The 18,870-nt window shown below is 39.7% G+C and overlaps 3 protein-coding genes and 1 long non-coding RNA gene across 4 annotated transcripts in view; 1 reads left to right on the plus strand and 3 right to left on the minus strand.

Annotated features, from left to right (window-relative positions):
- The window catches only part of LOC134823488 (double-strand-break repair protein rad21 homolog A-like), a 901,854-nt gene that overhangs the window by 245,899 nt on the left and 637,085 nt on the right, over positions 1 to 18,870 (plus strand). The window lies entirely within an intron of this gene.
- On the minus strand, positions 508 to 1,150 carry LOC134823273 (uncharacterized). Its single transcript, XR_010161272.1, has 3 exons — positions 1,109 to 1,150; positions 801 to 899; positions 508 to 539 (listed from the first exon to the last, which is right to left on the minus strand). It is a non-coding gene; the product is annotated as an uncharacterized LOC134823273 (long non-coding RNA).
- On the minus strand, positions 4,960 to 6,744 carry LOC134823653 (uncharacterized). Its single transcript, XM_063835187.1, has one exon. The coding sequence runs from the start codon at positions 6,742 to 6,744 to the stop codon at positions 4,960 to 4,962; it is 1,785 nt and encodes a 594-aa protein (XP_063691257.1).
- LOC134823654 (uncharacterized) lies at positions 6,741 to 8,369 on the minus strand. Its single transcript, XM_063835188.1, has one exon. The coding sequence runs from the start codon at positions 8,367 to 8,369 to the stop codon at positions 6,741 to 6,743; it is 1,629 nt and encodes a 542-aa protein (XP_063691258.1).

Genomic DNA, 18,870 nt, shown 5'->3' on the forward strand with positions numbered 1-18,870 from the left:
TACGCACCAATTTTGATCGATTTTGGCCCATAAATTGGTCAAATATCAATATTTTTGAATGAAACTAACTTTATATGGAAGGTAAGTCTATACTACGCATTATCTATGATTATCAGCTCAGTATCTACCTAACTGTGGATTCTGTGTTCAAATAATCGCAAAAAATGAACAAAATTGCCCATATCTCAGTTTGCGATATTTGCAAAACTGACTTCGCTCAAAACAATAGAACTCAATAGGGTTTCAATATTTTTACATGAAATTTTCAGAATCAACGTAGAATCGCATTTCGACCTTAAGTTTTGGGACAGAATTTTGAGTTAGGCCTTTAAAAAAATTTGGCGGCCAAATTCTGAATTTTGCCGGGCATTTTTAAGATAAGACTTATACTCAGCAGTGTTTAATCTAAACATCCAAGAAAAGTACTTGAATACGGTTTTAAACAAAAACAAACAAACACTAACGATAATAACCATTAACATTATATCAATTAAAAATGTTAACTTACTTTCTTTGGAGAGATTGATGAAGGCGGAAACCTGAAATAGTGACTTTCAATAAATAATTTTCAATGGCAATACTTTTAATTATCCTGTCAAAACAACATGCAACTTAGAAACTCTGACCCTTTGAGTCCTTTACAGTAACGTAACCTTTCATTTATCTTGGATACGCACAAAGTGTTATTCGGTGGAGTTTTCAATACCAAGACCAAAAGCAGGCATTGAGCTGCAATGAGCATAAATGTTTAGAAGTCAATAAGATGTTCAACGTTTAAAAGTAGAAATGTATATTCTAACCTATTTTTGTTGTTTCTATCATTCTCATTGTTGTTGGAGGATTGTTGGTTGGTCTTGTCTACTGGTCGTGTTAAACTACTTGGACCCTTACCACGCAAACTGAAATTTGTATTTTACTTCCATCACAATATTTAAAACTTTCACTTTACCAAATTTAAAGTAATGTGTAATTAAACGAGTCTAAAACGTTTTTAGAAAAAATTTGTTTAGCAACTTTAAACAAATCTACAGCTATAACAGCTTGAATACTGAACACTCAATTTGTCATGATCTTTTTAATATTCATTAATTCAATTATTTAACAGTACCTGTTATGGAAACCACCACCTCTCATTATCTGATACCTTGCTAAGAAGAGACATTGTATAATTAATTTGTTAGATATATGGCACCGTTAGATGTTCAACTCCGAATATCATATCATTTAAATAAAATGTTAAAATGTAGAACTTTATTGTTCTCTCTAAAGAGACGATTAGAATCGGAATAGAGATAGGGATTAGGGGATTAGGGGATTAGGGGATTGGGAGATTGAGATTGTGATTGTGATTGTGATTGGGATTGGGATATTGTGATTGGGATATGGATTAGGGGATAGGGATAGAGATAGGGATAGGGATTGGGGGATTGGGATTGGGATAGGGGCAGCTGGTCAGCCGGCGCAATTCCCACGAATATCGTCACTTTTGGCAATAATGTCGTTTACATTTTGATAAGAGATTACAATGTCGTTTATCTCGTAATATTGTCATTAACAGAATATAATGTCGTTTATCTTCTAATATTGTCATTAACAGAATATAATGTCGTTTATCTTGCAATATTGTCATTAACAGAATATAATGTCGTTTATCTTGTAATATTTTCATTAACAGAATATAATGTCGTTTATCTTGTAATATTGTCACTAAGAGATTATAATGTCGTTTATTACCTAACAATGTCGTTTAAGAGGAGTGACATTGTGCCGGCTGCCCGATAGGGATTGGAATATTGGGATTGTGATTATGATTTTGATAGGGATAGAGATAGGGATAGGGATAGGGATAGAGGGATTGGGAGATTGGAATATTGGGATATTGGGATATTGGGATATTGGATTGTGACAATGTGATATTGGGATTGTGATTGTGACAATGTGATATTGGGATTGGGATTATGATTGTGATTGTGATTGTGATTGGGATTTGAATATTGGGATTTTCGGATTATTGGGAGATTAGCCTTAGATCACAAAACTCTGGTCGAGAAAACTTTTCTCAATGATCGCTAGAACATATTCTAAAAGCTTCAGGGTGGTTGCTCATAAAATGTGAGAGGAGATAGATGTTTAGACTCAATTTTCAGGGCGTGTGATTAAAAATCGATCATGCAACAAGTACTGACCTTTGACTGGTGATAAATTTAAAATTCGGCTAGGAACATTATTTTTCCTAGATATCACTCCCCTCCATCAGAAACTATAAAAGACTACACCCTCATACAAATAAGAGATAGAGGTGTAAATCTTGAAAAATATGCTTTGGAGTCCTTTTTTCCGGATCCAGAGCCAGCAACTCCTTACTGGAACTTAATGGAACTAGCTCCCTTCTGAGGTCAAAAATTCAGAAAGCATTCTGAGTTTTAATACTTAGCTGGAAAAGTATAAGAGTAGGAGTATTTATAATTCTTTGAGCATGAACGATAATTATTTTTTGGGAGGTACAATATTCTACAGATGTGACAACATTATAATCATCTTATCTACTTTAAAATAATAAAATTGTTCAAACTATATACACATAATTGTCAAAATGACCCTATATAAAAACAAGCCTTCAAAAAATCAATATATATTCCCTATATATATATCCCTTTATACAATAAAAGGATTGTAGAAGTGGAACATGGGACGTTTACACCGATAATCCTATCAACCACTGGGGGTATGGGAAGGGAAGCTAATAAGTTCTTCAAGAAATTAGCGGATAAACTTTCTAGGAAATCAGGCCAACGATATAGTGAGGCAATGACATTTATTAGGAAGAGAGTAAGATTTGACCTTTTGAGAACAACAGTCATAGCTCTTAGAGGAGAGAGAGGGTTAAAAAGTAGTAGTGCAGTAAAAATAGCAGAATTAGATATAAATTTGGAGCCAGTTCTTTAAACTGGCTTACTTATACTACTTAAAGGGTGTTTATTTAGTTTTCTATTGAATTTATATTGAATTTTTATTTAGGGTAATTGTTATATTATGTGTATATTGTTTGAATAATCTTACTATTAAAAAATATATATATTCCCTATCTCAAATATTGGGAGAAACATTTGAATATTAACCTTGACCTTGTGGCTCCAAATTCAAATCCAAACTATTTATATCAACAAAATTCTTTCTCGCACCTCTGTCCCCTGTAGAGCAGTGGCGTAACGAAGGGCCCCGCTATCCCCGCTGTGCACGGGGGCGCCGTCTTAGGGGGGCGCCAAATCGTCGTTTGAATGTGGGACAATTTCTAAAACTTAACCTAAGTACTACCAAAACTGCGCGTTTTGCTCTAGATAAACACTTTTTTAGAGATTTTACAGGAGTATCCTCTAAAATCACCTAATTTGTTCAATTTTAGGGAGGGGCACCAAAAGGGGAGGAGGCGCCAACAGGGGGGCGCTTTTTCGGCGGGGGGGGGGGGGGGGGGGGGGGGGGCGCCAACAGGCAACGTTACGCCACTGCCGTAGAGAAATCACTGTTGTGAAATCACTTGACTGAACCTAGAGTACATACACAGTATCATGGAGAGAGATCGTTTCAGAAAGTTGGCCCTAAATTATGGAATGAGCAGCCTCTTGAAATTAAGAACTGCATGTCCTTGGACTCTTTTAAAGTGTATCTAAAAACGTTTCTTTTCGAGCGTGCTTGTGATACTCCCAAATAGTTTTTTATAGCAAAGTTTTAAAAATGTACGTCTTGATAATGATTATTTTTACCTTAGTTTTCCGCCCTCTCCTAACTATGTAAACACAGAGAAAGCTTTTAGTCACTGTGCAGTTAAAGTATTTAATTCCTTGCCATACGACATAAGATCAGCTGAGTCAGTTACATCTTTCAAGACCAAACTTAAAACATACTTCTTTTCTCTAGCATTTGATTGATTTTGCATTTACATAGGTAAAATGAACTTGTCATGTCTAATTTTCAATTAAACTAAGCTCAGTTAATGTAAGAGCCGCTTTAGAAAGCACTGGAGTTTATCTCCAGGATTAAATTATATCGAGTTATATGATTTAGCTATAAGGCTTTCTCTTAAATTTGATCCTTCGAACAGCTGTTGAGCAATGAAACGCAAACATAATCTTAGCTATAAGGCGGTTTATAAATGTTGTATTTATTATTATTATAAAGGGTCTCAATAAGAGGTCTCGACTGCCTAGGCGTCAAACCTTGGCAGTCGGTAGTTTTCCTCTGGCCCGGGATCAGCTGACCCTAGGGACCAGAGGGTAAAGGTGTAGAGACTATGTGTATCTACAAATCTTTCGAGGTTGTTTTTACAAGAGACAGGGCTTGCTACGCAAGGGAAGAAAACCGGGAGAAACAATCACAAATTATACAAATAAGTATTATAAAACCTAGCAAAAAGAAATTAAAACAATCCTACACTACTACAAATGTTTATTACATACTACAATGTAATACACGATAAATAAATGCTGTATTATCAAGAAACAGGGCTTGCAGGGCAAGGGCGGAACACAGGGACTGGCTACAGAGTGTATAAAACAGTGATTCAGCAAGTACCCATTGGGTATTGCTGAATCTGACCCACAAAATACCACAATCAATACAAGAATATACAATATTTAAACAAACATCATGTTTATACAAGAATCAGGGCATGCAGATGCAGAGCAAGAGAAGAAGAATAAGAGAAAAACTCCAACACATGTATACCCCTTTAGTCCAGTAAATAACAATAATTACTTGTACACAAAACTGTATTTAATATAAAATACATAACAAATACACAGTCTACCCAATATACGGGTTAAAAATTGTATAAACAAGAGACAGGGCTTGCATAGCAAGGGAAGAGATATAAGAGGACCAGGTAAAAAGTGTTTATTACAGTATCCAGTGAAGAATAAACTAAATATAGAATATCTACAGTGTATTATACTCTCAATAATATCATATGTCTAAGACCATCCTGAGAATTCTGGCTGATCCAAGCAGAGCTGTCTTCTGGAGATTAGAGATGCTCAGATTGCAGTGGACTGCGTCGAGGTGTTTACGAAAGTTAATGGTGATAGTTCCTAATGCGCCTATCACCACAGGGACGATTGTGACCTTTCGTAAATTCCAGTTCTCCTTAATTTCTCTTTTTAGGTCTTGATATTTCAGTATCTTTTCTTGTTCTCTATCCAGGATCCGGGTATCTCCTGGGACTGCAACGTCAATGATAGTTGCTGCGTTGGTTACCTTGTCTACCAGGAGGAGATCCGGTCTGCAGTGTTCGATAACGTGGTCCGACTGGACATGGAAGTCCCACAATATCTTGACTTTTTCGTTCTCCAGCACCTTCTCTGCCCGGTGTTCGTACCACCTTTTACTGCGTGGGAAGCCGTATTCCTTGCACAGACTCCAGTGCAATGCGGCAGCTACTTTGTCATGCCGACACTTATATTCTGTCTGTGAAAGTTTTGGGCACCCATTCAGTATGTGGTCTATTGTCTCGTAATGATTTCTGCAGAGTCTGCAGAGGGGAGAAGAGCCAGGTGTTTTGTCAATCCTGTGCTTCACATAATTCGTCCTAAGTGCTTGGTCTTGGGCTGCTATCAACAATCCTTCTGTCTCCTTCTTCAAGTCTTGTTGAGTGAGCCAGTTCCAAGAGGTTAATGGGTCCGCTATACCCATCATCTGCCTTGGGAACTGTCCGTGCATCACTTTAGCAGTCCACTTCTCCTTGTGGATTTCCTCGCGTTGTGTTCGGTCGATATCTTTCTCTATCTCTTCACCCAAGAGTATCTTGTCTTTGACAAAGTAGTCGTTCAGAGCAATCAGTTCTGGGTCTCTACTTCTCACCACATAAGTGGTGAGTGCATTCTCCTCTCTCTTTACGACTTCCTCTATACTATGTAGCCCACGGCCACCCAGTTGACGGCTTACGTATAACCGATCAACATCTCCTTGGGGGTGGTGAGCTCCATTTATCCTCATCAGTTTCCGGGTCTTGACATCTGAGGCTTTGGTCTCTCCAGCATTCCATGAGATAATTCCAGCTCCATATCTTATCACAGGTACAGCCCAGGTGTTAATTGCTTGTATACTATTCCTGCCATGAAGCTGGGATTTTAAAACCTTTTTAACTCTTCTGATATACTCTTTTGTAACCAGTGCTTTCATCTCTTTGTGCAGTATATCATTGGCTTCTAGTATTCCCAGATATTTATAGCCCTCGTCCTCCAACTCATGGATCTGTTCACCTGTGGGTAGGGAGATGCCTTCGAAAACGGCTCTTGCTCCCTTCTTCACCTTCACCACGGCACATTTCTCTAGCCCGAATTCCATTTTTATGTCACTGCTGAACTCTGCTGTGGTATTAACCAGTGTTTGCATTTCGTCTTCACTCTCGGCATACAACTTGAGGTCGTCCATGTATAGCCTATGTGACACTTTCGGTCGACCTCCCTTCTCCAGAGAGTATCCTATGTCATGCTTATTCAAAAGAATGGACAGGGGTATAAGACTCATGATAAAGTGAATAGGTGATACTGAGTCTCCTTGGAATAGACCTCTATTAATTTTAATTCTCCCAAGGGAAACTTTACCAAGCATCAGGTTAACATACGATTGCTTGAAGGAGGCTTCAAACAGATCTATGATGGATGAAGAGATACCACACATGGTCAAACAAGACAGAATCCAAGAGTGTGGGACGCTATCATACGCCTTCTTGTAGTCTATAAACGTCATGTGAACAGGTTCCGCTTCCTTCGTTTACAGTTCTTCAGAATGAGTTTGTCTATCATTAACTGTTCTTTACATCCTCTGCTCTTCTTCTTGCACCCTTTCTGCTCAGGGGGGAGGAGTTTTTGCTGGTCTAAATGGTTGTATATGGAATCTGAGATTAGACCAGTGAACAGTTTCCACATAGCTGATAAGCATGTAATAGGTCTGAAATTGCCTGGGATGGGTCCTTTGGAGTGGTCCTTTATGAGCAGGTACGTGCGTCCCAATGTCATCCAGTCAGGGATATCAGCGTTGGTTAGGCAACTCATAAGTTGATCTGCAATCCTATTGTGGAGTTCTTTAAAGTGCTTTATCCAATAAGCATGCAGTCCGTCTGTACCAGGAGAGGACCAATTGGTCATTTTCTTCACTCTATCTGCAACCAGGGTGTTAGTTATAACAAACTGTCGCTGTTCATCTGCTGAGGCTAGTGCTGTTCTGACATCCGGTAACCATTCAGCATCACTGTCATGTTCAACCGGCTGCTCCCATATGTTCTTCCAGAACTTCAAACAAGAATCCTTGTCAGCCTCAGGGTGGGAGATATCCTGTTCTTCAGGGTTTGTTTGAAGGTTTCTGTAGAACTGCCTCTGGTTGTTTCCAAACAACTTGTTCTGGTGGTATCGTTCGCATCTTTTATTAAATCTCTTTATCTTAGCTGCTTTTGCACGTAGACATTGCTTGAGCTCCTCAATGATGCATGATATACCCTTTTTCTTCAACAGGGGGTGACGTCTGTTGAGCCCTTCTAGTATTTTTTGTTTAAGGGTAATACCTTTCTTCTTCTCCTCAAGATAAGAGATGTCTTTCCTCACCTGGGTAATCTTATCTTCGATTCTTCTTTTCCATAGCGGAGTTTTCCGCTTCTCTGCATTCTTATTTGCAGGTTTTTCACCAAGTCTTTCGCTGACTAAATGTGCTCCTGCAAGCAATAGAGTCTTGGTTTCAGTGATTGAAGAAGTAGGAATCTCTGCTATACATGAGTTGATGAGAGATGTTTCCTCCATAAGCTTCTTTCTGTTCACATGTCTCAGGGGCTTGGTTTCTATCACTGAAGGGTCTTCTAAGAGGGTTTTTAGCCGCTCAATGATTGCCTCCTTGTCAAAATCAGGTACCGTTGCGGTGGGGGTGAGTTCTTCGGCGGCAACAGTTGGGATAGTTGCATCCCTCAACGTCCTGATTGCTTGGGAGACTGTGGGTAGAGCTTGAGTTGTCGTTGTTGGAGCCTCTTCCACTACGCTAGGTGGAAGAGTACCTCGAATCTCCAATAGTTCTATGTCTGAGAGGAGATTATTATTTCTGATTGACCTTGCTTGGTCTGCCAATCTTTGTTCTGTACAAGTGAAGAGTCCGGCATCATCCCACAGTGACCGGAGTCTCCTTCTATAACCAGAGCGGGATGGTTGGCTCTGGTAATACAGCGTCATGAGCTGTATGTTGTCCTCCTTGCTCCACGTGTGACGAGTGGAAGTCTCAGTGCGAGCCTTCCTCTCACGGCGTGCTGGAGGGGCGATGTTAGGTTGTTGATCCTGCTCTGACCTATTAGTAGGGAGAGTAGGAGAGTTTGAAAAATTTGAGAGAGAATTCATATCATAACTGGGGGACTTGATATACCCCCTAGAGAGTTGGCAGGGAAAACAGAGCACTGAGCGTTGCCCCGCGTCGCCCAGCTTCCCAGGTAGCTACCTCCTGGCTAGTAGACCCGTTAGTAACCATTTAACCCATGGCCACACATCCTTTTGTCACGAGTCCACAACTTAAGATTGGGGGACATCTGCGGGTCAGTCCATGCCCGGAAGGAAAACCACTAGGTGTCAATTGCACCTAGTCAAGAAACCAAGAGCTAGAGCAGAAGGATAAAAGATTTTCACCAACGAGAGGCAAGAAAGGGAATTAACCGGGGGACAAGTAACATCAAATACAAGGATATATATAACATAATTTCAATTACAATGTAATTACTAATACAATGGGTATGGTAAATGGTAACACTATAAATAGTAATTATTTACTAAGGATGGAGAATCTTTCAGTACTGACAGTCTATGCTGCTATGATAACGAATAAATATATAATAAGGGGATAAATCTTAAAATACTGCTGTTTCAGTCACAGATACTTTTCTTGGTTTTTCCATTTTGTGCTTTTTTTTGTCTTTTTTGTTTTTAACTTTTTTTTGTAATTTTCTTTCTTTTTTTTTGTTCCTTCCTAAACATTATTATTATTATTATTATCTACTGACTCTTTCAATCTTTAATTTGTAAATGTTTCTACTGAAAAATGCATGTAACTCCTTAATCTTTAAAATGTGTTTAGAACAGGAGGTGACCGGGACATGATTTTAGGCCTGACCGGGACCAGGACCGGGACCGGGATACAAAATGTGACTTGACCGGGACCGGGACTGAGATTATCAATTTACCGTGACCGGGACCGGGACCGGGACCAATAATTTCTGGGATTTCTATCTTACCGGGACTGGGACCGGGACCAACAATCCAATTTTACCGGGATGACCGGGATGACCGGGATTTGACCAGGATGACCGGGATGACCGGGATTTGACCGGGATGACCGGGATTTGACCAGGATGACCGGGATGACCGGGACCAAAACTGGTATTCTCATATTGAAAGCTGCAACTTTCATTTACATTATAATTGAACAATTTGAATAAGTAATAACTAGAATACGGGTATATGACCCCCAGAATATAGGTCGTTTTTTGAGCACTTAGAAACAGGTGTTAAAACTACTTCTAAGCATGTTTAGGGCTGTAAATATGTACATAATAACCCTTTAAATGTTTCTTGGGTAGTTGAAAATAATTATTAGGTTTTTAAGTGTACTTTTTTTTCACCTGTAAAAATACCATTTTTTAACAGGGCCCCCAGAATATAGGTCCAAACATCTGTTCCTAAGTTGTTCTAAAATTGTCACAGACAGTTATATGCAGTCAGAATATGTTGCTGAGACTGTATTGATGATGCCAATGGCTCCAGATACTAAATTGAAATGGTTTAGAGTATACTTAATAGCAAAAAATCAAAAACTACGGCCCCCAGAATATAGGTATGCAAAAATCGTCCTCAAATACTCCACCTTCATACATTTTGATGATGCCATCTCTTCAGCATATGTTCTTTAACTGTTTCTCATCACTACCCCACATTCCTTAATGCTCAGGGTGACAGAGAAAATGCAGAATCTTGGTCGCTTTTTTTTTTTTTAAACCTATATTCTGGGGGCCATATACCCGTAATGAGTAAAATCTTTAATTTTACTTGTTAAAAAGCTTTCATGCACTCATTTAGTAGGGATCTTAACTAAATACTTAAATAAGATTGAAGGAGTGTCCCTAGATATGATTGAGGGGGGCTGTTTTTATCTGTATCAATACAATGCTATGGACAAGAGACTTGAAAAGTTAGAGGATATAATGAGCAGCATAAACGAAAAACAACATGAAACTGCTACCTCCCTTAAAGCCTTTGAAGCAGATGTCACTGCAATTAAGAACAAAGTAGATGACTCTAAGGCCTGCCTACAGTCTCTCCAGCTTAATGACCGCACCACCCCATCCAGAAAAAAGCCATCGCCTCATCCTCAAAACCAGAACCACCCAACCCACAGCCCTAGTAGACAAACACGAAAACCAAAAAAGGTTCTACTCCTACATGACTCCCAGATGAACAACTTTCTACCTGAGTCATTTTCCTCTGGGTTCAAGGTGGAAAAAATGAAAGTAGGCTCTTATACTGACATGATAAAAGACCACTGTATGAGAGATGTCATTAAACAGCCAGAGGTCGACTGTTACATTCTCCAGCTTGGAGTCAATGACTACAGATACAGAACCTGCTCTGTTAATAAAGCGATTGAGGATGCAAAATCAGTCATCGATAAACTCCTCTCGAGCTCCAGTGCAAAGGTTGTCATCTCCCTACCCACCCCAACCCCTGGATTAATCAGTGAACTTACCAACCAATTTGTCTCAGAAATAACCCAATTTGTCTCAGCTAAAAGAGGGTTAAGTGACTTTTACCGCCGCCTATATACTGTAAACAATACTGGAAACTTTTCCCGTGCCATCTCTGCTGCTGAGTCATCCCAAGACTCTCCTAACCCGTTGAAGGAGGACCAACTTCATGTCTCAGAGTATGGTTTGAAAAAACTTTGTTTGAATATTAAACTTGGCCTATACCGTGCCTTTGGTATGAGATCCCATAGAAAGCAGCCCCCTACAGAGCGTTAGATTAACCCTAAAATTCAAGAAAAAACAAGTATCACGAGATCAAGTCGCTGTGATGTCCTGGAACATCCAGGACAGCACAGGAGACGGGTCTAACAAATTTGAAAATAGCGAATTTTTGTCAATCCTCAAACAAGCTAACATTCTTTGTCTTCAAGAAACAAAGAAGCAAGTTAAGATTGAAGGATACCTCTCTTTTAATAGCAACCGCAAAAATTCACGCTCAGGAGGGGTCTGCATTCTTGCTGAAAATGACCTAAGAAAAGGTGTCTCTAGTGTGCTTTGTAATGAATCTGATGACATTATTGTTGTTAAACTGGACAAGAACTTTTTTAAACTTGATTTTGACCTATTTTTGGTATGTTATTATATTAGCCCTGCATACTCGTCCTATGTCAAGAAGAATCCAGATTATACTGCTAATACCTTCTCTGCTCTTGACTGTATCTGTATCAGACTACGTCAAAAGGGAGAAGTTATTATGTGTGGCGATGCAAATGCAAGAACTGGAAAACTCCCAGACTATATCCTTTCCTGTAATGCACCTGCCATCCATGACATCTATAACGACATTGGACTCGAGCACGACATAGAAGAACCAAGAAACAATTCTGACCTTACAATATCTGAACCCCACTGCCAACACTTCCTTGACATGGTTATCAATAACCAACTCAAAATTCTTAATGGTCGTACCCTTGGGGACACCACTGGAAAAATGACCTGTCACAAATACAATGGAAGCAGTGTGGTTGACTATTTTGTAATCACCTCATGGGCAAGAGATCATGTAAACTCTCTCCAAGTAAAAGAGTTTACATCATACTCTGATCATTGTCCATTAGTCTTGAAACTCACTACATTTGAACCATTTGTCGCAAACTTCCAGCTCCCAGACTTTTCTAACTTACCTTGTGGCTATAAGTGGGACAGCAACACCTCCCATTCACTATTTAAAAAAGCCCTTACCTCGCCCGAAATTATCAACAATCTGGAAAGCATTGTGACAAATGAATTTAGCAGTACTCTGGAGGGCAATCACGAACTGAACGATGCAGTCATAAAATGTCTCCACAGTGCTGCTGATATAGCCTTAAAAGTGAAAAAGCCTCCCAAAAATTCTGCCCGTAAAAAATGGTTCGACCCACAAGTCAACTCCTCGCGGCGGAACCTTAATAGGCTAGCAAATCGGCTTGGTAGTAAGCACTGTAACAGTATCCTCAGACTAGAATATTTTAAGCAACGCAACAAGCATAGCAATTTTGTAAACAGTAAGAAAGTAGCTTTCCTTAAGAAGTTAAATGAAGCTATAGAAGAAGGTCACATACTCGACTGGAAAAAATTTAAACGGCTTAAACAAGAACATGACACTAGCCCCTTACTTGACAAATTTGATTTAGCTAGCTTCCATGACTTCTTTGCATCCCTTTATAAAAAACCAGACCAGGAGCCAGATCTCACTCACCACAATCACAAACATTACCCTGAACCACCAGATCTGGATATCCTAAATAAGCTCATGTCAGAATCTGAAGTGACCTCTGCCATCAAAAATCTCAAAAAAGGTAAAAGTTGCTCAAACGACTTGATATCCAACGAGATGCTTCAGAGCGTAACTCCGCTTTGTCTCAAAGCCATCCTCAAAAACTTCAACCACTCACTGGTCTCCGGTTACTATCCATGGCACACCAGCATCATTACTCCTATTTACAAGTCTGGCAACCCTTTCAGCCCGGACAACTACAGAGCAATAGCTGTTGGTAGCTGTATGGGTAAACTGTTCTCTAGCATCTTACTTGAGCGTCTCCTGCACTTCAAAAAGCTCTACTGCCCTGACCCAAAAGAACAACTAGGGTTCTCGAAGGGTGCTCAAACAAATGACCACGTTTTTACCCTTAAGACAGTCATTGACAAATATACCAAGGTTAAAAAAGCTCGTCTCTATGCATGCTTTGTTGATCTAAGAAAGGCCTTTGACACTGTATGTAGGGACCTCCTTCTGCACAAAATCACATGCCTTGGAATAACTGGAAACTTCTTCAATTGCCTAAGTGATATGTATAGAAACTCAATAGCTCATATAAAAATCTCCAAACTCTTGTCCCCTAATATTGACATTGGAAAAGGAACAGAGCAGGGACACCCTCTATCACCGGACCTTTTTAAAATCTATATCAACGACTTGTCATCTCTCCTGAAATCTGTTGGTGATTATCCTATTCTAGCTGACGTCCTAATATCACATCTGCTCTGGGCTGACGATCTTGTCCTACTTGCCCTAAGTCCCAAGGCCTTGCAAGACAATATAAACATCCTATTCGACTTCTGTAACTCTATGGGCCTTGAAGTAAACATTAAAAAAACCAAGATTCTCATATTCTGCCCTCCTAAAAGAAAACAATCCTATGAAACATTCATTTTGGGAGGCCAGCCCATCCAACACACCGACAAATACTGCTATCTTGGCATTATATTCCACAGAAATGGATCTTTTACAGCAGCAAATACTGAACTGAGGGCCAAGGCTCTCCGTGCTCTCTATGGCCTCAAAGGCAATATCGTCAAAGATGCCCTCTCTCACCGTTCTCTAAACATTCTATTTGACTCTCTAATAAAACCGATACTGCTGTATGGCTGCCAAATCTTATGTCCTCACTCAAAAACCATGAGATACCTCTCCAAAACAGATAGCAAAGCCAACCCCCAGCATACTCTCAGGTACATCTCACAAGACCACTATGAAAGATTCCACCTTAAGTTTATCAAGTGGTCCTTGTCTGTCCATTCAAAAGCATCAAATATAGGCTGCTGGGGCGAAAGTGGGCGCCACCCCCTCTTCTTTGAAGCCTGCAAACTTGCAATAGATTTCTATACTCGCCTTGAAAGCACTGAAAATGAACTTCTCTCCGCTGCATTTCACGAGCAGATTATGCTGGGCCTTCCTTGGTACACCAACATCTCTAATCTTCTCACCAAATATAACTTCCCCCACTCATCCTCTTCAAAATCCAAGCTCTCTACCCAAATCAGTCACAACATGAGGGAAGAATTTGTGGATACCTGGAAATCTGCCAAGGCATCCTCACCTAAATTAGAATTCTACAATCAAATTAAACATGATTTTGAACCAGAAACATACTTAGGAGTGGTTAAGATCCCCGATGCTCGGAAAAGCTTAACAAGGTTTCGTATTAGCTGCCACAATCTTTACATTGAGAGGGGCCGTTACGAAACCCCCCTAGTACCAAGAGAACATCGATGGTGCACTTTTTGCTTTTTCAGCAAGGGGCTTAAGCCTATTGAGGACGAAATTCATGTTCTAACTGACTGTTTACTCTACTCCTCAGTTAGAGAAAAATTTAACTTCCATCCCAAAAATATTACTGACCTAGCCGGTTTGCTATCCGATAAAACACTAGACCCTACAAAATTTACTGCCACAGCAAGAGCAATCCATTCAATTCTCTCTGTGAACGAAAATTTTACAGCCTACTATAAGAGCCCAGATTTCCACTCAAATACTGGCCAATGCATAATGCTATAGGACCTCAAAAATAGTATTATATTAAACATTTCTATTTTATCCCTACACATCTGTAAATAACTAGAATTGTGTAACCTTAAATTATTTCAGAATTATAACTATTGTGAATTCAATAAAATAATTATCACTTTTGTATCCTTGTATCCTTGTATCCTTGTATCCTACAATGTGCACCTCAATGACTGTAAATCAGACATTTTTGGCCGCCAAATTTTTTTAAAGGCCTAACTCAAAATTCTGTCCCAAAACTTAAGGTCATGAGACAATTCTATGTTGATTCTGAAAATTTCATGTGAAAATATTGAAACCCTATTGAGTTCTATTGTTTTGAGCGAAGTCAGTTTGAGATATGGGCAATTTTGTTCATTTTTTGCGATTATTTGAACACAGAATCCACAGTTAGGTAGATATTGAGCTGATAATCATAGAGAATGTGTAATATATGCTTACCTTCCATATAAAGTTGGTTTCATTCAAAAATATTGATATTTGACCAATTTATGGACCAAAATCGATCAAATTTGGTGCATATGCCCAAATATGGGCATATGGTTTTTGTTTTTATCCCATAACTCGGCCAATTTTTATCCAATTTTGATAAAACTTGATATGTGGGTTCAGGAGACTAGTAGCTACAAGTAGAGCATCCCAAAGCATGGTTTTGGGCATGTTCAGGGTTTTTGACCAACCTATATTCTGGGGGTCGTATAGACCTATATTCTGGGGGCCCGTAAAATTGTGGTGGCCATAACTTTTTTCCAAATTGTCAGTTTGCAGATGTCTCGATGAAAAGATAGCTTAAAATAATACTTATACTCATACCAGTAGTCTTAATGGCATGTGTTGGACAGATTTTTGTCATGACAATTTTTCGCCATATTTACTCCTCTAGAAAATGACAACATCGTTTAAATCTTTCGCTGTCATGACCAAATATACCAAAATACCTCATGTAGGTCCAAAATTTTTATCCAGAAACATAAGTTACATGTTTTACTCCAACCTAGCAGTAACAGATCCCATTAGTATCGCTTATCTTGGTTAGAACTGTATCCACTAACATGACCTATATTTTGGGGGCCACCTATATTCTGGGGGCCATATACCCGTATTAAATTAGAAAAAAATAGAAAAAACCCGTCAATATGGGGCATGGGCCTAATGTACTACACCAATAATGTTCACCATCATTCCTCAATCAATGATCCCTCAAATTATTCAACAGTTTCATTCTCCAATTCCAATTGACAATTGAGCGGAGCCCGAGTTGAAAACTTGATGTTAGTTTGCACTTATGAGTTATGTAACGATATTAGTTACCTAAACTTGTTTAGCAATTTTAAACATTGCTTTATTTGGCTCAGAGGTTGTTTAAAGATGAAATTCACAATGAATGAAAGTAAAAACTTAAAATCACAGTGAATGAAATTATGTATGTTATATATTCTAGTAATTTATTGTATGATTAACCGATATACTATTCAGGATGACTACCTGGGTTTTGGTTTTGGTTTTGGTTTAGCTTTTAGCGTTTAGTCTTGCGTTTACCTTGTCACAACGATTCATAACAATGGCGACGAGTCTGGTTTCGAACTTACGCTTATCCAAGGAACACGATTGTGTCAGAGAGTGGCTGGAAATCTTTGAAAACGCCGCGTCTGTGTTCATTTTCGCACACGCAGATAAGTTACCAGATGACGCAAACGAGAAAACTGCTAAAAAAGCAGAACTCATGAGAACACTGTTAACAGTCAATCTGGGGCCTGACGCGTTGAAGAAGTTGCGTGCATTTACATTTCCAGCTGAAATTAAAGACACTGACTACGCTACCCTGAGAAAAACTCTTGTTGATCGGTTATCACCCAAAACAAACATTGTAGCTCAACAGCAGAAGTTTATGACGTTGAATCAGATTGCTGGTGAATCCTTATGTACTTTTATGTCACGATTGAAGGAAGCTGCTAATGTTTGTCAGTTCGGTGATTTGTTTGATTTAATGGTGCGTACACGTTTTGTGGCTGGACTATCCTCTGATAGGATACGTGCTGAACTCATATCAGAATCTGCTACCAACGACACGTCTGCCAGCTTGTTCGATAAAGCTCAGACGAAGGAGAACGCTCTGCAAAGTTCAATGTCAGTCACAACACACTATGTTCAAAAACCCGGGAAGTTTCAAAAACCTCAAAACTCTAAGTTCCAGCAGAAGGCCGACCTTAGCATTGTTTGTTCACGTTGTACTGTTCGTGGTCATGTTGCGAAAAACTGCAAAGTTCGTTGCAGAAACTGTCGCAAACCCGGACATATCGCAAAGAACTGTCGTTCAGCTAAGAAGCAATCCCATTGTGTTGAAGGGATTGGTGATCATGATGATGGCAACGCTTGCGCTGCTGATTATGGGTACACACATCAAGAGTCGGAGAACACGTTGTACTGCGTGGAGACGGCTGATCCTGTCCAGATTCCAGTACAGACTCCTGTTCCCGATGGTACTCTTCCTGCATCAGTTGTTAGTAATTTGTCCAGTTGTATTGATTGTAATCAGAAACCATTTCTTAAAGTTAAGATTAATGATAAGATTTTGAAAATGGAGTTAGATACTGGTTCATCTTTAAGCTGTATAAGTAAGTCTGATTTTGCTAGACTAGGACTAACTGATTGCCAGATTGTTCCATGTTCCCAGAAATTGCGAGTAGCTAATTTTAATTGTGAAAGCATTGACTGCAAGGCCCTTGTAAACATTGAATTTAGAGGCAAGAAATGGATTTTACCACTATATGTTGTCGATTGTCGGTTTCCCACACTCCTAGGTCGAGAGTGGATCATCCAGATGTTTGGTAAAGACTGGTTGGATCATATGATAGGACTTGTTGATGTTGAGCAATCTTACGCTGTCTCCAAGCTTCAGAGAGATGAATTTGTTAGTGAGATACTCCGCAGTCCTGTGTTCGATCCTGGTGTTGGAACTGTTAAAGGATTCGAAGCTTGTCTACAATTTAAGCCTGATGCGAGAGCAAAGTTTTGCAAGGCAAGGCAGGTCCCATTTGCCATCGTAGACAAGGTTGGGAAAGCCATAGTGAAGAATGGACAGCTGATTCCAACAGAGCACTCAGACTGGGCTTCACCCATAGTTCCTGTCATGAAAGCGGATGGTACAATTCGCATATGTGGTGACTACAAGACTACCGTAAATCCTAATCTTGACACAGCTATTTACCCACTTCCTACGATAGAAGATTGCTTGAGTAAGATTGTCGGAGGTAAACTGTTTACTAAGCTGGATATCAGAGCCGCTTATAATAGTTTGAAGTTGAGAGAATGTGACCAAAAGATTGTGACTTTGAACACACACAAAGGATTGTTCAGTCCTACTTCTCTACCATTCGGTATTTCATCTGCCGGACCGATATTTGAACGCAAGATTGATGATACCTTGAGAAAGACAGAGAACACGGCATGGCGTGTTGACGACATTCTAATAACAGGACCTGATGATGAGAGTCACATGAAGAATGTGAGAACGGTGATTACAGCACTAGAGAATGAAGGCTACAAATGCCGGCTAGACAAGTGTGTTTTCATGGAGCCTAAGGTGACATTTCTAGGCCATGAAGTATCTGCTGACGGGATAAGACCGCTGAGTTCGAAAGTTGAAACGATAGTGAGAGCACCGTATCCTACTACTAGAGCGGAGATGATATCATTTCTTGGTGGTGCACAGTACTATTCACGTTTTATTCCAAACATGTCAACAGTTGTTGAACCACTTAACCGTTTAAGACCCGCTGACAGTATTTTCCACTTTGGAGATAGAGAAAAGAGAGCTTTTGATGAGTTAAAAGCGCTGTTATCGTCTGACTTGGTTCTAACAGTCTACAACCCTGAGCTGGAGTTAAAGCTTGACACGGACGCTTCATCCGTTGGTTTAGGAGCTGTTACGTCACATATTGATGAAAATGGGACAGAGCGACCGATCGAGTATATATCTCGAACTCTGACGAAATCGGAGAGAAACTATTCCATGATAGAAAAAGAAGCATTGGCAATAGTTTGGGCGACTAAGAGACTGCACCGTTATCTTTTTGGACGACCGTTTACCCTAGTTACAGACCACAAGCCGCTGGAATCTATCTTTCACCCTAGTCGTGGGATTCCTAGCATGGTGGCAGGTCGTTTACAACGATGGTCATTGTTCCTAAGCGGTTACACTTACAAGATCCAGTTTCGACCCACTGGTAAACATTGTAATGCTGATCTATGTTCCCGTTTTCCACTGCCTTTAGACACATCGGCA

Source organism: Bolinopsis microptera, chromosome 11 (assembly GCF_026151205.1).
Source record: "Bolinopsis microptera isolate Bmic1 chromosome 11, MBARI_Bmic_1.0, whole genome shotgun sequence".
Lineage (NCBI taxonomy): Eukaryota > Metazoa > Ctenophora > Tentaculata > Lobata > Bolinopsidae > Bolinopsis > Bolinopsis microptera.